This window comes from Ranitomeya variabilis, chromosome 1, assembly GCF_051348905.1.
Source record: "Ranitomeya variabilis isolate aRanVar5 chromosome 1, aRanVar5.hap1, whole genome shotgun sequence".
Classification (NCBI taxonomy): Eukaryota; Metazoa; Chordata; class Amphibia; order Anura; family Dendrobatidae; genus Ranitomeya; species Ranitomeya variabilis.
This window is the reverse complement of record NC_135232.1, coordinates 901,908,279-901,929,827: the sequence shown is the minus strand read 5'-3', so window position 1 is coordinate 901,929,827 and position 21,549 is coordinate 901,908,279. Positions and strand designations below refer to the sequence as shown.

Sequence of the window (21,549 nt, the reverse complement as noted above, 5' to 3'; positions counted from 1 at the left end):
TCAAGCCACTCATGACCAACAGACAAAGCCAGATGCGTCTTACCTGGGCCAAGGAGAAAAGAACTGGACAGTTGCTCAGTGGTCCAAGGTGTTTTCAGATGAAAGTAAATGTTGTATTTCATTTGGAAATCAATGTCCCAGAGTCTGGAGGAAGAGTGGAGAGGCACACAATCCAAGCTGCCTGAGGTCTAGTGTGAAGTCTCCACAATCAGTGATGGTTTGGGGAGCCATGTCATCTGCTGGTGTAGGTCCACTGCGTTTTATCAAGACCAAAGTCTGCGCAGCCGTCTACTAGGAAATTTTAGAGCACTTCATGCTTCCCTCTGCCGACAAGCTTTTTGGAGATGGAAATTTCATTCTCCAGCAGGACTTGGCACCTGTTCACACTGCCAAAAGTACCAATACATGGTTTAAAAACAACAGTATCACTGTGCTTGATTGGCCAGCAAACTCACCTGAACTTAACCTCATAATCTATGGGGTATTGTCAGGAGGAAGATGAGAGACACCAGACCCAACAATACAGACGAGCTGAAGGCTGCTATCAAAGCAACCTGGGCTTCCATAACATCTCAGCAGTGCCACAGGCTGATCGCCTCCATGCCACGAAACATTGATGCAGTAACTGATGCAAAAGGAGCCCTGACCAAGTATTGAGTGCATTTACTGAACATATATTTCAGTAGGCCAACATTTCGGATTTTAAAATAATTTTTCAAGCTGGTGTTATAAAGTATTCTAATTTACTGAGATAATGACTTTTGGGTTTTCATTGGCTGTAAGCCATAATCATCAACATTAACAGAAATAAACACTATATATAGATCACTGTTTGTAATGACTCTATATAATATATGAGTTTCACTTTTTGCATTGTAGAACTGAAATAAATGAACTTTTTGCACCTGTATATCAGTCTGCTTGGTTTTTTGTTTGGCTTGTCTATTAGGATCCCTAAATGCTAAAACTAACCTACCATTATGATTCTCCAGGTCATTACGAGTTCATAGACACCAAACATGTCTAGGTTCTTTTTTATCTAAGTGGTGAAAAAAATTTCCAAACTTTGCTAAAAAAAAAAAAAAAAAAAAAAAAGCGCCATTTTCCGATACCCTTAGCGTCTCCATTTTTCGTGATCTCGGGTGTTAGTTGGGGGCTTATTTTTTGCGTGCCGAGCTGACGTTTTTAATGATACCATTTTAGTGCAGATATGATCTTTTGATCGCCTGTTATTGCATTTTAATGCAATGTCGTGGCGACCAAAAAAACGTAATTTTGGCAGGAAAAGCCGGAACAGTTCGCGCTATTCTCAACCGCCGGGTGCTGAAAAAGTTCACATCGTTGTTGTCTGCTCTCCCTGCGATCATTGTGAGCAGGAGACAATGTTGAGAGTTTTATTCAGCCCCCGCTGTCAACATTGAGTTTAAAATGAAGAATAAGATTAAAAAAAAAACGCTATACTCACCTTAACACCTAACACCCTGAAGCCATAGTCCCCTTAAGCACTTTAAAAAAAATAAAAAATAAAAAACAATATCCCTCACCTGTCCGAAGCTGAAAGAATCCATAGTGTCCCATGCCGTAATCCATCTTTGCGACATTTGCTTACCAGTGTGTGACCACTCAGGCTGAAGAGCAGGAGAGAATAACTCGCCGCAGCAAGAGCGGGCCCATGAACTCTGCTGATCTCAATGAGATCATAGCAGTTCCCCCTGAGATGATTATAATAATGGTGAGTATAATAAAAGTCAGTTTTCTTCTCCTACATTATAGAATGCTGTACACCAGTCCTGAAAGGTGATGGCCATATCTCATATCAGAAAACCTGGTGACAGGCGCACTTTAATATTACAAAGAATACGAGAAACACCAAGGTTACTTACCGGTAGCTGGTTTTTCCGGAGCCCATGACAGCACACCTGAGAGAGGGATCCGCCCAGTCGGGACAGGAAACCTACTGAAATAAAAGGGCGGTACCTCTCCCTCGCTTCAGTTGGTTTTCAGAGCATGAGAGGCCCCCTTGGTTAGTACACATGGCAATCCACCACCACATCATAATAATAACAAAAAAACACCCAGCTAAAAGGTGCGCACCAAAGGGTGAAAAAGAAGGGAGGGAATATACAGGTGCTGTCAAGGGCTCCGGAAAAACCGGCTACCGGTAAGTAACCTTGGTGTTTTCCTGTCTCCCATGACAGCACACCTGAGAGATTTTTGGAGAAAGAACCACCTTAGGGAGGGACCACCGCTTGTAGCACCCTTCTACCAAAGGTAAGGTCAGACGAGGAGGATAGATCCAGTCGGTAGTGTTTAAAGAAGGTAGACGGTGAGGACCAGGTAGCGGCCTTACAAATTTGATCAATCGATACCTCTGCTTTTTCTGCCCAGGAAGTAGCCACAGCTCTGGTGGAATGAGCCTTGATGTCTTCAGGGACCGGGGTACCACGTGAAGAATAGGACAAGGAAATAGCCTCCCTAATCCACCTAGCAATAGTACCTTTAGATACCCGATATCCCTTCTTGCTACCCTGGAAAGCTACAAATAGGGACTGATCCTTCCTCCACTGACTGGTCAAAGATATGTACTGTAAGATAGCTCTTCTCACATCCAGTGTATGGAATTTTTCCTCCCCAGGATTCTTAGGATTATCACAAAAAGATGGTAACACAATTTCTTGACTCCTATGGAACTTAAGTACCACTTTCGGCAGATATACCGGATCTGGTCTGAGTACTACTCTGTCATCAAATATTTGGGTATAAGGAGGAGAGATAGACAGGGCTTGCAAGTCACTCACCCTACGGGCTGATGTCAACGCTACCAGAAGCACTGTTTTAAGAGTAAGGTTTTGTACTGAAGATTCCTGTAAAGGCTCAAATGGACTCCCAGTGAGAGCTTCTAACACCAGATTCAAATCCCATGGGGGAACCCTCTGAACTACCACCGGTCTAGACCTACTACAAGATTTTATAAAGCGGGACACCCACCTATTGGAGGCCAGATTACAATTATATAAGGCTCCTATCGCCGACACTTGTACTTTAAGCGTATTGGTTGCCAACCCTAGTTGTAAACCCATTTGTAAAAACTCTAAAATAGTACCCACAGGAGCCTCATCCCCCAAAGGTTGCCCTGAAAAATCTAGAAACTTTTTCCATGTTCTACCATAGATTCTTGACGTGACCGGTTTTCTACTTTTCAACAAGGTGGAGACTAGCCCTGGTGAAAACCCCTGCCGACTCAGTAATGCCCTCTCAAATTCCAGGCTGCAAGATGGAAGCCCTTCACCTGAGAGTGGCATATTGGACCCTGAGTGAGCAGGTCCGGAATCTCTGGTAGGATCCACGGATCGGTTAATGACATCTGCCTTTGGAGGGAAAACCAAGGTCTTTTCGGCCAAAATGGAGCAATCAGAATAACTCTTGCCTGCTCCATTCTGATCTTCCTTATCACTGCTGGAATCAACACTATCGGCGGAAAAACATAAGCCAGACTGAATTTCCAACGGATATGAAGAGCATCCACCGCAAAAGGTTTTTCTCTCGGGTCTAACGAACAGAACCTGTTCACTTTTCTGTTGTGTAGAGTGGCAAACAAATCTATTACAGGTGTGCCCCAGGCCTGCACTATCTGTTGAAACACGCGGGGATTCAATGACCACTCTCCCTGTCTTAGTGTCCTGCGACTTAAGTAGTCCGCGTTTACGTTTTCTACCCCTTTTATGTGAAGAGCAGAGAGGGATAGTAGGTGGTGCTCCGCTAGATGTAGAAGGACAGATACTGACTTCATAAGGGAAGGGGATCTTGTCCCCCCCTGGTGGTTGATGTACGCTACCACTGTATAATTGTCTGACATGACTCTGGTATGGTGACCCCGAAGGATAGGGAGAAAATGTTTTATGGCTCTCGCTACAGCCCATAATTCTCTTAAATTGGACGCCTGCTGAGATTCTAGTTGAGACCAGGACCCCTGAACTGAGAGAGTTCCTAAATGAGCCCCCCATCCTGAACCGCTTGCGTCTGTGGTGACGACCTGCTCTATCGGAGTTACCCACTGGACCCCCGACGCCAAATGATCTGTTACTGTCCACCATTTTAGGGAATCTGTTACCTCCAGTGACAGTCGTAGCTTCCCCTCTAAACGCCCTTTTAACGACTTTTGTGCTGACAGGACCTCCCACTGCAACTGTCTTAGATGAAACTGCGCCCATCTTACCGCGGGTATACAAGATATCAGTGAACCCAATAGGGACATAGCTTTCCTCAATGCCATTACCGGGTGTTGAATCGCCAACTCCACCATATTTTGAATTTTGACCAGTTTGTTTTCTGGTAGGAGACAAAGTTGACGATTGGAGTCCAGAACCAGGCCCAGAAAGGACTGAACTAACTCCGGCGTCAACCTTGACTTGGCGAGATTTATTTTCTAACCTAACACCTCTAGCGTGGATGTGACCTCTTCTATTTGTGTCAGGCAGTGTACTGTTGAATTTCCTATTACAAGGAAGTCGTCTAGGTACGGAACTATAACCACATTCCGAGAACGGAGGAAGGACATGACCTCTGACATAAGCTTGGTGAATATTCTTGGTGCAATAGACAGGCCGAATGGGAGGGCAGCGTATTGATAGTGCCTGAGAATACCTTGGACATAAACTGCTACTCTTAGAAACTTTTGGTAGTCCCGATGGATTGGGACATGGTAGTAGGCGTCCTTTAAATCTATAGTCGCCATGAAGCAGTTTGGGAACAAGAGCTTTATCGCCGTTTTTACCGACTCCATTTTGAAGGAGCAGTTTACCACCGACCGATTGAGATTTCTTAAATTGACAATAGTTCTTAATGACCCGTCTGGTTTCCGTATCAAAAAAAGAGGTGAATAAAAACCTTCTCCTTCCTCCACCCCCGGGACTTCTACCAGAACTCGCTTTGACACCAGTTCTAGTACCTCTGCTTCAAAAGCTAGCTGCTCTTCCGGGGATTTTCTTTGGGAAGTCAAAACAAAAGTCTGTCTCGGTGGATGAACAAAGTTTATTTTTAGGCCGTCTTTGACAACCTTCAGAGTCCAATGACTGGGGGAGATCTTTACCCAGGCTGGGAAAAAGAATGAGAGTCTTCCCCCTACCTCTAGCCTGGCGTCATTGGGAGGGTTTTCTTGCCGATGTTGAGGGACCCTTAAACATGTATCCAGATCCTTTTTTGTCTCTGGAATCCCAATTCCTTCTATCTCCCGGGGGGCGGCCTCTACTGAATTTCCCCCTCCGAAAATAGGGCCTTCTAATGTCCACTGGAAAGCGAGGAAATCCCTTTTTCCTATCCCCTGCTTTCTCCAAAATATCTTCCAATTTCTGTCCAAAAAGAAAATGGCCATCACATGGTATGGAACAAAGTCTATTCTTTGAAGGCAAGTCGCCCGGGCACCCTTTCAACCAGAGAGCACGTCTAGCCGCATTAGATAGACTCGCAGCTCTAGCTGCTAGCCTCACAGAGTCTGCCGAAGAATCTGCTATAAAGGCTGCCACCCCTTTAGCCATAGTTATATTGGTTAGAATTTCTTCCCTCGGTACTTTAGTTTCTAACTGGTCTTCTATCTGTTGTAACCAGACTATGAGAGAGCGTGCAACACAAGTTCCTGCGATTACCGGTTTTAACCCCCCTGCGGTTGCTTCCCAGGTATGTCTTAGGAACCCGTCCGCTTTTTTGTCTAGGGGGTCCCTTAATACACCAGAGTCTTCTAAGGGAAGAGATAACTTTTTAGATGACCTGGCAACCGCACCATCAATTTTTGGAACCTTATCCCATGTCTCCGAATCTTTCTCCTCAAAGGGCTAACGTCTTTTAGAAGCCGAGGGCAGATTACCCGATTTCTCCGGCTTCTTCCACTCCTTTTCTATAAGGGCTTTTACTTTGGGGTTAACCGGGAAAGTACGTTTTCTTTTTTCCTCTAAGCCCCCAAACATAATGTCCTCCAGGGACTTGGCCGTTTTTTCATCTTTAAGGCCCATTGAAGCTTTGACAGCTTTTATTAACTTATCCGTGTTCTCAGTCAGAAAGCACGGACGGCCTCCCACATCACTATCTGAAGAGGAGCCAGAGGGTATAGAAGAAGAGGGGAAGGGAGATAACAGTTCTTCCTGATATTCCTCATCAGACAGAGAGACTTCAGAATCTGACATAGGCCCTGGGTTCTTACTACCCTTTCTCTTAAGTGCTGATTTTACTGAGCTTTCAACTTCGGCTCTAATTATGGCTCTAAGACTAGAGGCAAAGTCAGGGGTCTCTTCCTGGATAGTCTTTTGGATGCAATCCACACAAAGACTTTTCTGCCACTGGACTGCCAACGGAACTCTACAGAGGGCACATTCCTTGTTCTTAGACTTGGTGCTAGCCTTCCTCGGCGCCTGCCAAGTAAACAGAAAATGTAGCCCATTACCACCAGGGTGACATTCACGAAGATCACTCACCACCCGCTGACCATAAAGGGTACCGGATTCTGAGGCTGAACAGGAGCACGGACCACGTCCCTCCTAGACGCTGAAGAGTCCTGTGACGTCCGAGGACGATTGCCACTCCTTCCACTCGAGCGACTATTTCTTTTAATATGTTGGTGGGCAGGTGAATCACCTGACAATGGCTCTTGCTGCTGCTGCTGTAAAGGCTGCTGCTGCTGCTCCATAGTATTCTCCATCTCTGGAGAGCTGCATTGGAGTGAGCGACGCTCTATGCCACTTCACCCTTAAAAAGGGTGATCCGCCGAGCTCACCGCCTCTTCCGGTACCAATTACGAGCTTCTCCCCCCCTCGTGAATCCCGCTGGGATGCCTGAAGCAATGCCGGTGTTCTGAGCTATGGGCGCCGCCATCTTGGATCCGGCGCACAGCTCCGACGTCACGCAGGCACGCCCACTTCCAGCGTGCCTCGCGCGCAACGCCAGCCGTACGCCCGGAAGTCACCGATCACAGAGGGGGAGAGAGCGGCGTGGGAGACACAGAAGGCCCCAGGACCACGAACTGTGCTGATCCGACGCCCGCACGTGCGCAAGAGCCCGGAGGATCTGCGTACGGCGCTTCCAGCTTCCTGAAGGCCGGCATACAGGCGCCCTGCCTGCTCTTCCAGTGCCGGGACAGGAGTGGGTGAGTGGAACTACAATCAAAAATAAAAAAGATACCGCTGTGACTTCAGCACAAGGGTTCCCATCAGGACAGGAAACCCAACTGAAGCGAGGGAGAGGTACCGCCCTTTTATTTCAGTAGGTTTCCTGTCCCGACTGGGTGGATCCCTCTCTCAGGTGTGCTGTCATGGGAGACGGGAAAACATTGTAATTTATTTACCCGTATGTGAAAAAAAACAGATAACACACTGACCAAACACTGACGACACATGTACCTCTTTTTGCGTACATGAAAAACACAGACGTCTATCTAAGACCTAACACAGACATGTCCCTTGCCATATATATTTTTTATGCCTGGTATAAATGCCGCTGTTGTACTAAATCTGGTATTTTCCTTTTGTTCCTGCTCTCCTTCATTCCTTAGATATGGTACTCTATTCCCTGTATGTAAATATACGAGGCTTAGCCAAGTGGGCATGGTTCTCTAAAGGAGTTTTCTTGAGGCTTAAACCACTTTGGATAAAATTACTAGGTTTGTATACAGGGAAAACGGGACACTATTTCATGAGGGGAAATGCGGGAACAAAAAATAAGCAATGCCCCATTCAGAAGAACAATGGCATTTACACCAAATAAAGAAATAACAGGCACATTTGGTGGCACAGAGCAGGTTCACATAAAGCAGAAATTTACCATCAAGTCTGTGTCATTGCTATTACTGAAGAGGTAAAAACAATCTGATAATTCCAGTGTTCACATTTACGCTGAACCCAGCCATTTTCCCAGCAGCTATCCAACATGCATCATCATATTAAATAAAGACCTCTTCTATGTACAGATTTTTTTTACAATATATTTTTAATATATCTTTTGTTTTTACCAATTACTGCAACTATCTTAATGAGAATAACATGATTGCTCAGTTCACATACTATTGTGCTATTACTGCAGGAGACTTATTATTGCCTGTACATAAACAGGATTATTTGTCAGAATGTAAGGAGCATTATGTTGTCAACGTGCTTTGGGACACACTCATCGGAAAGTGGTCATCTACAGTCACCTCTCGACGTGACTTGCACTGCACCATAGAAAGGATTGCTCTCCTGAACCTGAAAGAAACAGATGGTTGATGCGTTAGTATTCATATCCATATATCCTGTAAAATGGATGCACACCACATTCTCCAGATTAACATATACATAATTTTTCATTAAGTAGCCTTTAGCCTCTTAACTAACATCTGCTTATAGTGTCTTTTACAAAGTGAGGTCATGAGGTTATTCAGATCATGAGGACCCAATGAGGTGTCTGTAGCTACATCCAACCTGCATCAAGCGTATAGATTCGGGCAAATCTATTGAGAAATGCTGCAGGACATACACCGAACCAGTGATTACACCTCTATCGGTGTACCTTTTCAAAAATATTATCTCCTATACAGCCCTCTTTTTCTTTACAAAGTTGGCTTTAGGGGGACAAATAACTGCATAGGATACAGCTGTATAAATGTGAGGCATCCATTGGAGGTTCACACTGGGATTATTTTCTGACCAATGCAGTAAACAGATGGCCTAAAGTTGGACACAGCCTAACAAATATATTATGTAAGATATGAAAGCAAAACTTACTTCTTATTTGCAATGACATAGATGCAAGGATTATAGAAAGTTGAAGACTTGGCAAAGAGAGGAGCTATAATAGCCATCGCTGGTGAAATTTGTTTAGGATCCCCAAAAGATGACCACAGGCAGACAATAGAATATGGAGACCAGGCTATCAGGAACATGAGAATCATCACTACAGACATCTGGAAATGGAAATATGCCAACAATCACTACTGGCTGTCACATTGTATATGAAGAATATATCTGATATAACATTCTCTTCTTTGAGCACCTGCAGAGATAAGCAGCACAAGAGAAGTTCAACAGGCGATCAATATGCCCATTTGGCAAAGATGGCAAGCATACTAGCAGTCCCAGGAGGACGGTTTTGTCTAAAATTTCTGCTAGCAGAATTTTACTACATGCTTTGGTATAGATCACATGTCTATGATTCCGATCAAACACATAAATATAAACTATATGGCATCCCCTTCTTACCTTTGTAACATCAGCCTGGTCAGACCAGTCCAGATTGCCACCTCCAAGGCTGTTTCTGCTGTCATATCCCTTCATTGTGCGGGACACATTGTAGTAACAGTAAAACATCACCAACAGCGGAACAATGAAATTAATGGCAACTACAGTCATTGTGTAAGATACAAATGACCTGGAGAAGAAACAACAATTTTACAAGCCCTGATCATCGAGACATCAAGTGTCTTCGATTGCATGAAGAAACAGAAGGATTTACACGAACGTACATCCACAGAAGAGTAGTGGTTAGTTCTCCAAGATGTCTGGAACAACCTCCCTGCTGAGGTCCTACAAAAACTGAGTGCAAGTGTACTTAGAATTGATACTTTGATCATTTTTGAAGGCCAAAGGGGTTCACATGAAATATGGATTTGATTTAGATTTCTCTATTGTATATTTTCATTGCATTTTGTTAATTGCTAAAAATAAAATATTCACACCTCTATTTTTGAAAGCCTTCTTCCTAAGCAGTATTTTTTACACAGTTACATATATAATGTTTACTGAATATTTTATATATAGGAGACAAGGAAAAGCAGGAGACGACATCAGATGCTACTGTAGCTAAACTAGTACAGAGTAGCATGTCAAACCTGCTTTGAGGACTACATTTATGAATTGAAGTAAAGGAACTTGGGGAATATGTCCAGAATTTTTTATTTGAGATAAGCCATGTCAGGAGATGGTCTTCCGAAAAACAAGATGCCCAGGATGCATAATATATAGTGGAAGAAGTGTCAGTGTATTATGAATAGGGACACTTGGCATTGATAGGAAAGATTGGACAGTCACAGGAGTCATTAAATGAAATACAGTCCGTCTGGCAGCTGTCATGCTGAACTTTCAGGGACCATAGGTGTTGATGAAGGGGTAGATTCCTATAAACCTTTGTCTTTGGCACCCAGAGAACTTGACCCACAACGAGTAGCATTTGCCACTTAATAATAATAATAATAATAATTTTATTTATATAGCGCCAACATATTCCGCAGCGCTTTACAACTTATAGAGGGGATTTGTACAGACAATAGACATTACAGCATAACAGAAACCACAGTTCAAAACAGATACCAGGAGGAATGAGGGCCCTGCTGCTCGCAAGCTTACAAACTATGAGGAAAAGGGGAGACACGAGAGGTGGATGGTAACAATTGCTTTAGTTATTTGGACCAGCCATAGTGTAAGGCTCGGGTGTTCATGTAAAGCTGCATGAACCAGTTAACAGCCTAAGTGTGTAACAGTACAGACACAGAGGCTATTGACTGCATAGAGTGTATGAGAACATGATGCGAGGAACCTCATTTTGTTTTTTTTTGTTTTTTTTAATTTATTTATTTATTTTTTATTAGGCCACACAGGGATAGTTAGGTTAATGCGTTGAGGCGGTAGGCCAGCCTGAACAAATGCGTTTTTAGGGCACGCTTAAAACTGTGGGGATTGGGGATTAGTGTTGAGCATTCCGATACCGCAAGTATCGGGTATCGGCCGATATTTGCTGTATCGGAATTCCGATACCGAGATCCGATACTTTTGTGATATCGGGTATCGGTATCGAAACAACATTAATGTAAAAATGTGTAAAAGAGAGAATTAAAATAAAAAATATTGCTATACTCACCTCTCCGACGCAGCCTGCACCTTACCGAGGGAAGCGGCAGCGTTCTTTGTTTAAAATTTGCGCTTTTCTTTCCTTACGTGAAGTCCCGGCTTTGTGATTGGTTGCGTCGCAGTCACATGGGCGACGCAACCAATCACAAGCCGTGACGTCACGGGAGGCTGGACACGCGCGCATTTTAAAATGCGCGCTTGTCCAGCCTCCCGTGACGTCCCGGCTTGTGATTGGTTGCGTCGCGATCAACCAATCACAAGCCGGGAGGCTGGACACGCGCATTTTAAAATGCGCGCTTGTCCAACCTCCCGTGACGTCCCGGCTTGTGATTGGTTGCGTCGCGATCAACCAATCACAAGCCGGGAGGCTGGACACGCGCGCATTTTAAAATGCGCGCTTGTCCAACCTCCCGTGACGTCCCGGCTTGTGATTGGTTGCGTCGCGATCAACCAATCACAAGCCGGGAGGCTGGACACGTGCGTTTCATTTTAAAATGCGCGCGTGTCCAGCCTCCCGGCTTGTGATTGGTTGATCGCGAAGCAACCAATCACAAGCCGGGACGTCACGGGAGGTTGGACAAGCGCGCATTTTAAAATGCGCGCGTGTCCAGCCTCCCGGCTTGTGATTGGTTGATCGCGACGCAACCAATCACAAGCCGGGACGTCACGGGAGGCTGGACAAGCGCGCATTTTAAAATGCGCGCGTGTCCAGCCTCCCGTGACGTCACGGCTTGTGATTGGTTGCGTCGCCCATGTGACTGCGACGCAACCAATCACAAAGCCGGGACGTAATTTTAAAATCCTTAAGGACCTGAAATTACGTCACGGCTTGCTGTGATTGGTTGCGTCGCCCATGTGACTGCGACGCAACCAATCACAAAGCCGGGACTTCACGTAAGGAAAGAAAAGCGCGAATTTTAAGCAAAGAACGCTGCCGCTTCCCTCGGTAAGGTGCAGGCTGCGTCGGAGAGGTGAGTATAGCAATATTTTTTATTTTAATTCTCTCTTTTACACATTAATATGGATCCCAGGGCCTGAAGGAGAGTTTCCTCTCCTTCAGACCCTGAGAACCATCAGGAATACCGTCCGATACTTGAGTCCCATTGACTTGTATTGGTATCGGGTATCGGTATCGGATTGGATCCGATACTTTGCCGGTATCGGCCGATACTTTCCGATACTGATACTTTCAAGTATCGGACGGTATCGCTCAACACTATTGGGGATTAATCGTATTAACCTAGGTAGTGCATTCCAAAGAATCGGCGCAGCACGTGTAAAGTCTTGGAGACGGGAGTGGGAGGTTCTGATTATTGAGGATGCTAACCTGAGGTCATCAGCGGAGCGGAGGGCACGGGTAGGGTGGTAGACTGAGACCAGAGAGGAGATGTAGGGTGGTGCTGAGCCATGGAGTGCTTTGTGGATGAGGGTAGTAGTTTTGTACTGGATTCTGCGGCATGAATGTGGCTAGTTAGGGATCTACCGGGTAAGGTTTCTACTTGTGAAGAGTGACATGTCAGGTTTGGCACGCCAGTATGAAGAAACACCTTCTATGTTTCTGTAGGAAATTAAATATGCAAATTGTCTCTTCAGAGAGGAAGAGGACTTGAACTCTAGTGCCACCTACTGGAAGTAGCAATCCTAAAAGGCAATGTTGACCCTTTAACGAGCCTTGCAATATGACTTAGGATAAAAGCCCAACCAGAATCTCAATTTGTAGAGACAGTGTCACTCTCCACAAGGAGAAACCTTACCTCTTAGATCCCAATCTGAGCCTTTCACCTAGCCAAATCATAGCTCATACTCTGTACTGATGAGGGGCAATACCTTGAAACATGTGTCTGCAAATTGAGGTTCTGATTTGGCTTTTATCCTAAGTCATATTGCAAGGCTCGTTAAAGAGGCCAATAATGACTTTTAGGCTAGCTACTTCCAACTTGAACTAGAGCTGAAGTCCTCTTCCTCTCTGAAGAGACAATTTGCATGTGGCTAGTTAGTAACAACACTTGACCCCAATATATAGCAGATGTTCGCAGCATTTTATCAAAATAAAACAAAGTGTGGCACATTTACTCACGATAATGGCTGCTTTTTTTCCATAGAACAAACAGATTTCTACAAAAATTTTAAAAGGATGTTTTTGTCAAATATTGTTTACATGAATTAATGAGCAATGTGATTATATGTTATAGGTTTTTTAAGAAAATGGGTGGCTCATGCCTCAATGTATAGTGCAGGAGAGAAAAGAAGCTCAATATTTCTTACGCATCATTTTTCCTCCAGTTAATAGTACATGTGGCCCCGGTTGGGTCTGGGGCATAACTGGACCATCCCACAATAGGCATTACAGACCAGAAAACAGCATTTAGCCAGGCTGCCAGGATCATGGCTGCATAGTGACAGCTTGTTATTCTTCTCCCTGTGGAGATCATAAAATACAGCAGGCAAAAAATTCAAAGTTCCTAATTCTACTGAATAGCTTTAGTTTTAATAAGACAGAGCCTGATCTATGAGCAGAGGTGTAAGTTCAAGCTCCTGTGCTCCCTTTAGAAATGTATGAATAAACTGACAACTGGGCGTTACTAACTGAGGGTGTGTCACAGTACTCTTATCATACTGTCCAATCAGTGCTGTCAGACTGTAGGGACACAATGCTTTGGCAAGGAGAATGGTAACACCCAGTTGTCAATTTATTTGTAAATTTCAAAGCGGAATGTCACAATGCAACATTATAAGGAAGATGCTCCAGAAATGTTATTTCACAAGCAAGTATTTATTAACACAGAGAAGTCAGGAAAGTGACAGAAAAGAAAAATAGCTTTGGCGTACTACATGACCTTTCAGTCTCATGAATCTGTACATACTCTGAGCGTTCAATTGCAAACCAAAAACATGGTGGTAAATCTTAACCTGTCACTTTAGGTCATGAGTTTTGTTAAAATGAAATCTACAAATTACCTATGTCAGGTCGACAGATTGTCAGGTAACGATCAATGGCAACCACGGTCAGAAGTCCAATACTTGCCATCCCAAAGAAGATGTTTAAGCCGGCATAGATCTAAAAGTGAACATTGACAAGGATTTTGTGTTCTTCTTAACAGAAGTAAAAAGTTTGTAGAAGATTAGAATGGAGATGTCATCATTTTCTTCTTAGAATTAACACATTTGTTTAAAAGAATGAGAGGTACCTAGTGTTAAGAAGTTTATAATAAGGAACTTTATGAATTACTTTAGCTAAATTACTTAATTCAGACATTTTTCATATGTTGGATCCACATACATAGAGGGCTTTATCCCTCAGAAAACCTATTGATTGAAATAACAGCCACTTGTACAGCAGTGGCCTCTACTGGACAACTGCAGAACTACATGTGCCGACCGCTGTATAGTAACTGGAGTTATGCAGTACAAGTCATTGGGCCCGAATAGTGATGAGCGAGTATACTCGTTGCTCGGGTGATCTCTGAGTATTTGTGAGTACTCGGAGATTTAGTTTTCGTTGCCTCACCTGCATGATTTGTTGCTGCTGGACAGCTTGAATACATGTGAGGATTCCCTAGCAACCAGGCAACCCCCACATGTACTCAGGCTGGCTAGCAGCCGTAAATTATGCAGTGTGTCAACAAAAACTAAATCTCAGAGCACTAACAAATACTCAGAGATCACCCGAGCAATGAGTATACTCGCTCATCACTAGGCCCGATACATCATTCGCAGTTTATTGAAGTTAATTTTCTTTTTCTTCCAAAGCCACTAAAAAGAGCAAATTACTCCAGAAAACTGGAAAAACAGTAATGATGAATCAGGGTCATTGTCCAGAATAGAACCAAACGCAGAGTCCCAGTGTGTGGTTTCCTAGAGATATAGGCAGTCTCAAAATATAAACCCACAGATGGACAAATACTATAAATGGGCAACAAGAGACTTTCATTCCCCGAGTAAAAAATAGAAAAGATGAGTAGCCTCTTTCCTTCTCAATTCTAATAGGGTGGAAACATCACAAATATGTTTGAGCGAGTGTACTCGTTGCTCAGGTTTTCGCGAGCACGCTCAGGTGATCTCTAAGTATTTGTAACTGCTCAGCGACTTAGGTTTTGTTGACACAGCTGCATGATTTACAGCTGCTAGCCAGCCTGAGTACATGTGGGGGTTGCCTGGTTGCTAGGAAATCCCCACATGTAATCAAGCTGTCTAGTAGCTGTAAATCATGCAGCTGAGGCAACGAAAACTAAATCTCTGAGCACTAAAAAATACTCGGAGGTCACCTGAGCAATGAGTATGCTCGCTCATCACAAAGCATCAACAGTGATAGAAAGTGTTTCGTACCTGACATCCCACATTTCCAAATTTCCAACTTCCGTGTAAGTCAGAGGCAGCAGACATAGGGTAACCAATACCACTGACACCTATGTCCGTGAATGCCAGATTGATGATGATGGCATTAGTTGCTGTTCGAAGATCCTGATATTTAACAAAGATTCCCAATACTACAATGTTGCTTAAAATGCTCACTACACCTAGGAGAGAAGACCCAGAAAACACAGGTTACTAAATTAATAACTTTGTGAGCGGTTTTAGGAAATGTAGCATTGAACAACATGTTTTTATCCCAGTGGGGCTCTATTGTGTTTTTTTTTTAATCTAAAGTGCCATGTATTAATGTGATGACAAGTGTTCATTGCTCTGGTACTAGCAATCCTGAAATGGATCCATATATTTGCACATGTAAAATGAATTGGGAGTGTGCATTTACTTCAAATCTCTATTCTTTACTAATGAAAACTAATGGGGAGCGCAAGCCCTCGTACTCGAGTTTGCATATGGTGCTCATGTGACGCACTCGGCAATCCCCGCATGTTTTGTGGATGACTCTGTGCATACCTGAGCACCCTAGGCAAACTCGAGTAACGAGCACTTGCACTCATCATTAATGAAAACCTTTAATCTCATGGGGCCTTTATGCCGGGATTAATTCTCGTTGGCACACTTGTGAGTAATGAAGAATTTGTTTCCTTTCATATGCCAACTACTTAATATTCTTTTTTTTTAGCGTTTTGCGTTTCTTCTAGTTTCAACAATATAAGAGGACCTTGTTGACTTTGTGAATTTTAGCTTTGTATTACTAGAAGTTTAGTTGGCTGCCATAAACTATCCCGTTCCATCCAGATGGGTCCGGATTCCAGAATTCCAAGCGGGGGAAGTTCTCCAACCTCCCATCTTATGTCCCATCTTAATTGTAAAGTGCTGCGGAATATGTTGGCGCTATATAAATAAAGATTATTATTATTATTATTATTATTATTAACCTCCATATTGGGACACCCAAGTGATGGGTGTCTGAATATGGAAACTGCTGGTGGTACCAGCCTCTTGCGCGAAACCACCATAGCACCATACACACTGTATACGCCGTACGCCCCACACAAACACGCGCTGTATATGCCGTACGCAACACAAACACACAGTATACGCTGTGCGCAGCCTCTTGCATGGTACCACCAGCGGAACACCATCGCGAACATGCTGTCATCGGGATCACCCAAATGATTCACTGACTGCTGCCATCATTGTACAGGAGGAACGCACGCGCAGTTTTAATGTGAGCGCCGCTATCTGTCTGCACAAAGATGGAGGCGGCCTGATTTACTGCGCCTGCGCGAATCATTCGGCTGATCCCGGTGGCAGATGCGCTACGTGTCTACAGGCAGAGGAAGCCGGTCACATTAAAGCGGTTTTCCCATGAACGAAAGTTCATTTTAAAAATTGTCAGTGTCTAACCGTGTACGGAACATACCACATCTCCTGGGCAGGGGAGGAAGCAAAAAACAATACTGACATTACAGGGGATCACAGAGGATTTCTTTTGTCAGGTTCAGGTAAAATATTTCACTGACTGTTTATATATTAATATTTTATCTCACAAAATGTATCCTCTGCGATTTCCTGCTGTAATGTTAGTATTGTCTTTTGCTTCTTCCGCTGCCCAGGAGATGTGGTATGTTCTGTACATGAGGGAAGACAGAACAGTGGTGGAGAGAGCAGACAAGGGTACACAGGTCAAGAAGAGATTACATGATAGGAGAAGACAGCAGATGGGGGGGGAGAAAGTGCACAGGGGTGAGAGACAGAGCACAGGGGGGAGACAGCTCAAACGGGACAGCACACGAGGGGAGAACACGGCACAGGAAGGAGAGAGACAGCAGACAAGGGGGAGAGCACATGGGGTAGAGAGGTCAAAGAAGAGAGCACAGATAGGAGAAGTCAGCACATGGGGAAAGAGAGAATGGATAGGTGGGTGAGCACATGGGGGGGGGAGAGATTCTCAGCGCTGCAAAGCCTGCCCCATTGTGACATTACTGCCCTCCCAATGCGATAGCATCAGGCCTCCATCTAGTACATAGATATTAGGCTATGTTCACATGTTGCATTTTTGATGCGTTTTATCCAGCAGTCAAAACCTGCTCTCGAAACTTGCTACAAAAATTAGGTTTTGCTTCATTTTTGTTGCATTTTTTTCCTGTGTTTTTGTCATGGTACATTTGTCTCTTGTGCATGCAAATAAAGTTTAGTGCATAAAAAGAAATATGATTCTACTTAATCACTGGGCGTAAATGTACGCTGATGTCGAACTCCCTCACTTCCCGGGCACATGTGAATAATGACTCTCACTGTAGTTAACTTGAGCCCTAAAGCTTTAGAAATGGCTATATGACCTTTTCCACACTGAGAGATCTCAATTGCTTTGTCATCTCATTTGTTCCAGAATTTCTTTGGATCGTGGCATGATGTCTAGCTTTTGAGGAACTTTTGGTCAGGCTGGTTTCACACGTCAGTGCCTCCAGTACGTGTAATGAAGTTTTTGTAGTGACAGAAAAAAATACTTTTTTCTTAGTGTGTGTATTATTAACTCTTGAACAACTGTGGGATTAGTAATGGAGACACCTCTCCATTATTAAGCCGGCTTAATGTTACCTTACAATAGGAAGGTGACATTAACCCCTCATTACCCCATATGCTAATGCTACAGGGCAGTGGGAAAGCTCCAGAATTGGATAGATGTGCCTTTTCTGGGCAGCTGCGGGCTGCTTTTTTTAGGCTGGGGGGGCATATCCATGGCCCCTTACCAGCCTGAGAATAGCAGCCCTCCCCTGAGAGTTTTGCCGGGTTGGTTGGAAAATATAAGGGGGACCGCTAATTGTTTTTTCTATCATCTCTTCTTCCCTGCTCGCGCTGCTTTCGGCCGAGCAGGGGAGAGCGGATGACAGCCGGCTTCAGCAACCACATGCAGGGGACAGCAGCTTACTGTAGCGCTGCTTCCTGGCGGCCATCCGTATGGTCCTGATGCAGCACATGGCTGCCGCACGTGTGCCACACTGATGTACCACGTGAGCAGACGGACAACTCCGCTACTGGAATTATCTGGACGTTTGAAACCGCCCTCAGGCAGGTCTTACTTAAGTGATTTCTTGATTCAGAACAAGTGTGGCAGTAATCAGGTCTGTGTGTGGCTAGTTAGTTTGAGTTCAGCTTCTCAAAGATGTGATAAACCACATTTATGTTTTAAAAAGGGGAGGGGGAATGACTTTCACACAGGGCCCTGTAGGTTTGGATTTATTTTTTCCTTAATAACGACCGTTTAAGAACTGCATTTTGTGTTTACTTTTGTTATCTTTGTCCAATATTTAAATTTGTTTGGTGATCTGAAACATTTTGTGACAAACATGCAAAAGGATAGGAAATCAGGAAGGGGGCAAACAGTTTTTAACAAACCTGTCTATTGAAAATATCTGAAGAGCCTTATCTTATCAGAAAGGGATAGATGTTGAGCATGCACAGTTCTGTTCCACCATTCTTTCTGCTATTGCTAGAACATAACTGAGCCTTGTGCTCCACGTCACCAGGAGCACCTGACGTCACACTTCACTTTCCTACCCTTTAATAAGCCTAGGCACATCCCCTTGAGATGTTGCATAGCAAGTAATATGGCTTATCTGTAGAAAATAAACCAGGGTCGTTACACAGGTGGGCCACGCTAAAAGGACAAAGGCGTCCTTACTGCTTCCCTCAGCCAGAACTTGCCAGATCCAAGTTAAAACCCAACATCTCATCAATTTCCACTGATTTGTGGTGGGACTGCCCCATAAGTTTATTCGTATTGGGGCCTCCAACCCTTCAATAATCCCCATACTTGATTCTTTGTTACTGTAAAATAAAGGCTGCTTATTCCACTCTCCCCACTAACAAATAACATCCATTAATATGTTTATGGTGAAGTAGCTGTTCTTCTCACAACCTTATATCCAACAGTGATATTGTGTGCATGGCCATTAGCAAACTTATGTTTAAGAGTTTCAGCCACCCAACTTCAGGGAGAAAAGAAATTTCCTGCTGAAGGTTTGTGGGATAGGTTCCTTTCTCCCCTTCCTATATCTGTCCATAAACGTGAAGAGTGCAAGTGGGCATTCAGCCCAAATGTCTGTGGGACCCCAGAAGGTTGTGACACAATGGATTTAGTACAGATATGCAGAAATAAAAATATAAACCATACCTGCTGTAATAAGATAAGCTGCGACAATATTGTGCTCACGCTGGGAGAACACAGAATGGACTTCGGTGGAGGGGACAGAAGCATTAATGCAGACCGTTCCAGTTGGTGGCAATGTTAGAACTTCTGGCGTTTTGTCCATCGCAAACCTTCAATGCAGGCACTGCTAATCACAATTTTGTACCATTATCCCACAAGTTTCTCGAGCACTAAACTGCTTGCATAAATTAAAAGGAATCTCGCAGCAGTTCTTGTCCCAGTAAACCTTGTTAACGAAACAAAGACCAACTCAGAAAGGACGATGTTCACAGCGAGGGGCTTAGTTTTCACACAGAGCCTCTTTTCTAGAAGGCTTAAAAATGTCACATGCCCTCATTAAAAAGCACTATGGAATGCAACAATACATATTTGAATATCAATATACCTTGATTTCTATTAAGAACTAATCAACCTTTGATACGCTTTTTTTTTTTTTTTTTTGGGGGGGGGGTAGTTTCTTCACCACCTTCCAAGAGTGATAACTTTGAATTACTAAGCTAGACTTGAAAGGGCCATGTTCAAAGAGAAAAAGTATTATTGCCCATCAGTTTTAGGTTCACACGAGCGTATAACAAAAACATTGTCAGTTTGATTCAGAAAATTGTTTTTTTTTATTTTCCTCATTTGTCTTCCACATGTAATCCATATACAGCAATAGTTTTTTAAACAGTATTTTAAACAGCATTTTCCTATGTTAAAGAATTGCAATGTATCTATAAAAAAAATGGCATGCTGTTTGGTGTCCCCGTATGGTAAGATTCTGTTTTTTGCACACCCATACACTTGTATGAGCAAGAAGAAACTATTGCATTCTGCATTTCACACATAGATTCAGTGAAAAAAAAAACACTCATCTGCATTGTCCCATTGAATTACATTGGTCTGAATGTTCTGTTTCTTTTCATGGACATCACTCGGACTGAAAATACGTCGTGTGAACTTGACCTTACACTCACATTTTCTGGCTATCTGTCCAAACATCGTGGATAATTGGGCTGTAAGGGATAGCCAGGAAGTATGTTCCAGTAGTCATCCTCAGTGGCATTTCTACAAATCACTGTCACTGGTTACTTTTGACTTTACATATGGTGAATTTGTTAGTTTTCATTTTTAAACTAATTTATTCTGCGACACTGAGGAAATCTTGCGGCATGTGCCATATTGCCAAGTTACTCTCCCTGAATGTCATTGCTTCTAGATAGAATTACAGCACCTAGGTACCATCCCATAACAAATGGATTACATAAGAGATACCCATTGATTGGGCATTGGTATTTTAGCATACTTGCTCCACACACATCCTAAGGACGCATTCAGACGGCCGTACTTCATTGTCCATATGGGAACTGCAAATGCCTGGACTGGCTGTGTGTCTCCTGATCTGACCTTACAGCACCATAAGCATACACAAGGTTGTTAGGTTTGGGTTAGGAGACCAAAAAAACAGGATCAAGAAACCAGAAGGCCAAGTTGATACTTTCCATATTGAAATAGCTTCTGCATTCTCTAGTTCTAGAAAAAATTGGACATAGATACTCAAAGCTTAACATCATATATGTTTCCCTGTAGGAATCCTGCTTTTGGCTCAGGGACTGTGCTACATTCAAAACTGCATACGAGTTGAGCTCAGGGTGCTTTCACATGGTGTTCTGTGTCCCTGTTGGGGCATATGTCCGAAATCCCCCGCAAAACAGGGTCCGGACGCATGCGTCAGTAAGGCCATAGACTGGAATGGTGACAGCAGAGCAAACGTGTGCTCTGCCGTGCATCATTTTCGAGAGGCAGACACTCTGACATAGTAGACAGCGTCTGTGTGTCTCCCTCCTGTAGACATATACTCTGGAAGAAAGTGAATGGCAGAGTGAACGCGAGCTCTGCCATCACCATTACAGCCTAATGGGCTGGTTTGCTTCCGGACCCTGTTTTACAGGTGATTTTGGATATATGCCCCAACGGGGGACACAGAACACAATGTGATAGCATCCTAAGAGGAGAAAGGTATGCATGCAATTGTTAAATTTGTAATGACTGAGATCACGTTGAGACTTTTTGTCAAGTAAAGAAATATTTTCCTATTTAATAGAGTGTAGTTCAGTCAGTCAA

The 21,549-nt window shown here is 43.7% G+C and overlaps 1 protein-coding gene across 1 annotated transcript; it reads right to left on the bottom strand.

Moving 5' to 3' along the window:
* Positions 1 to 7,960: 7,960 nt before the first annotated feature.
* On the bottom strand, positions 7,961 to 19,690 carry RRH (retinal pigment epithelium-derived rhodopsin homolog). Its single transcript, XM_077278941.1, has 7 exons — positions 19,411 to 19,690; positions 15,189 to 15,379; positions 13,821 to 13,920; positions 13,128 to 13,281; positions 9,219 to 9,387; positions 8,745 to 8,923; positions 7,961 to 8,225 (listed from the first exon to the last, which is right to left on the bottom strand). The coding sequence occupies exons 1-7, from the start codon at positions 19,547 to 19,549 to the stop codon at positions 8,120 to 8,122; spliced, it is 1,038 nt and encodes a 345-aa protein (XP_077135056.1). The 5' UTR covers positions 19,550 to 19,690; the 3' UTR covers positions 7,961 to 8,119.
* Between the last annotated feature and the right edge of the window lie 1,859 nt (positions 19,691 to 21,549).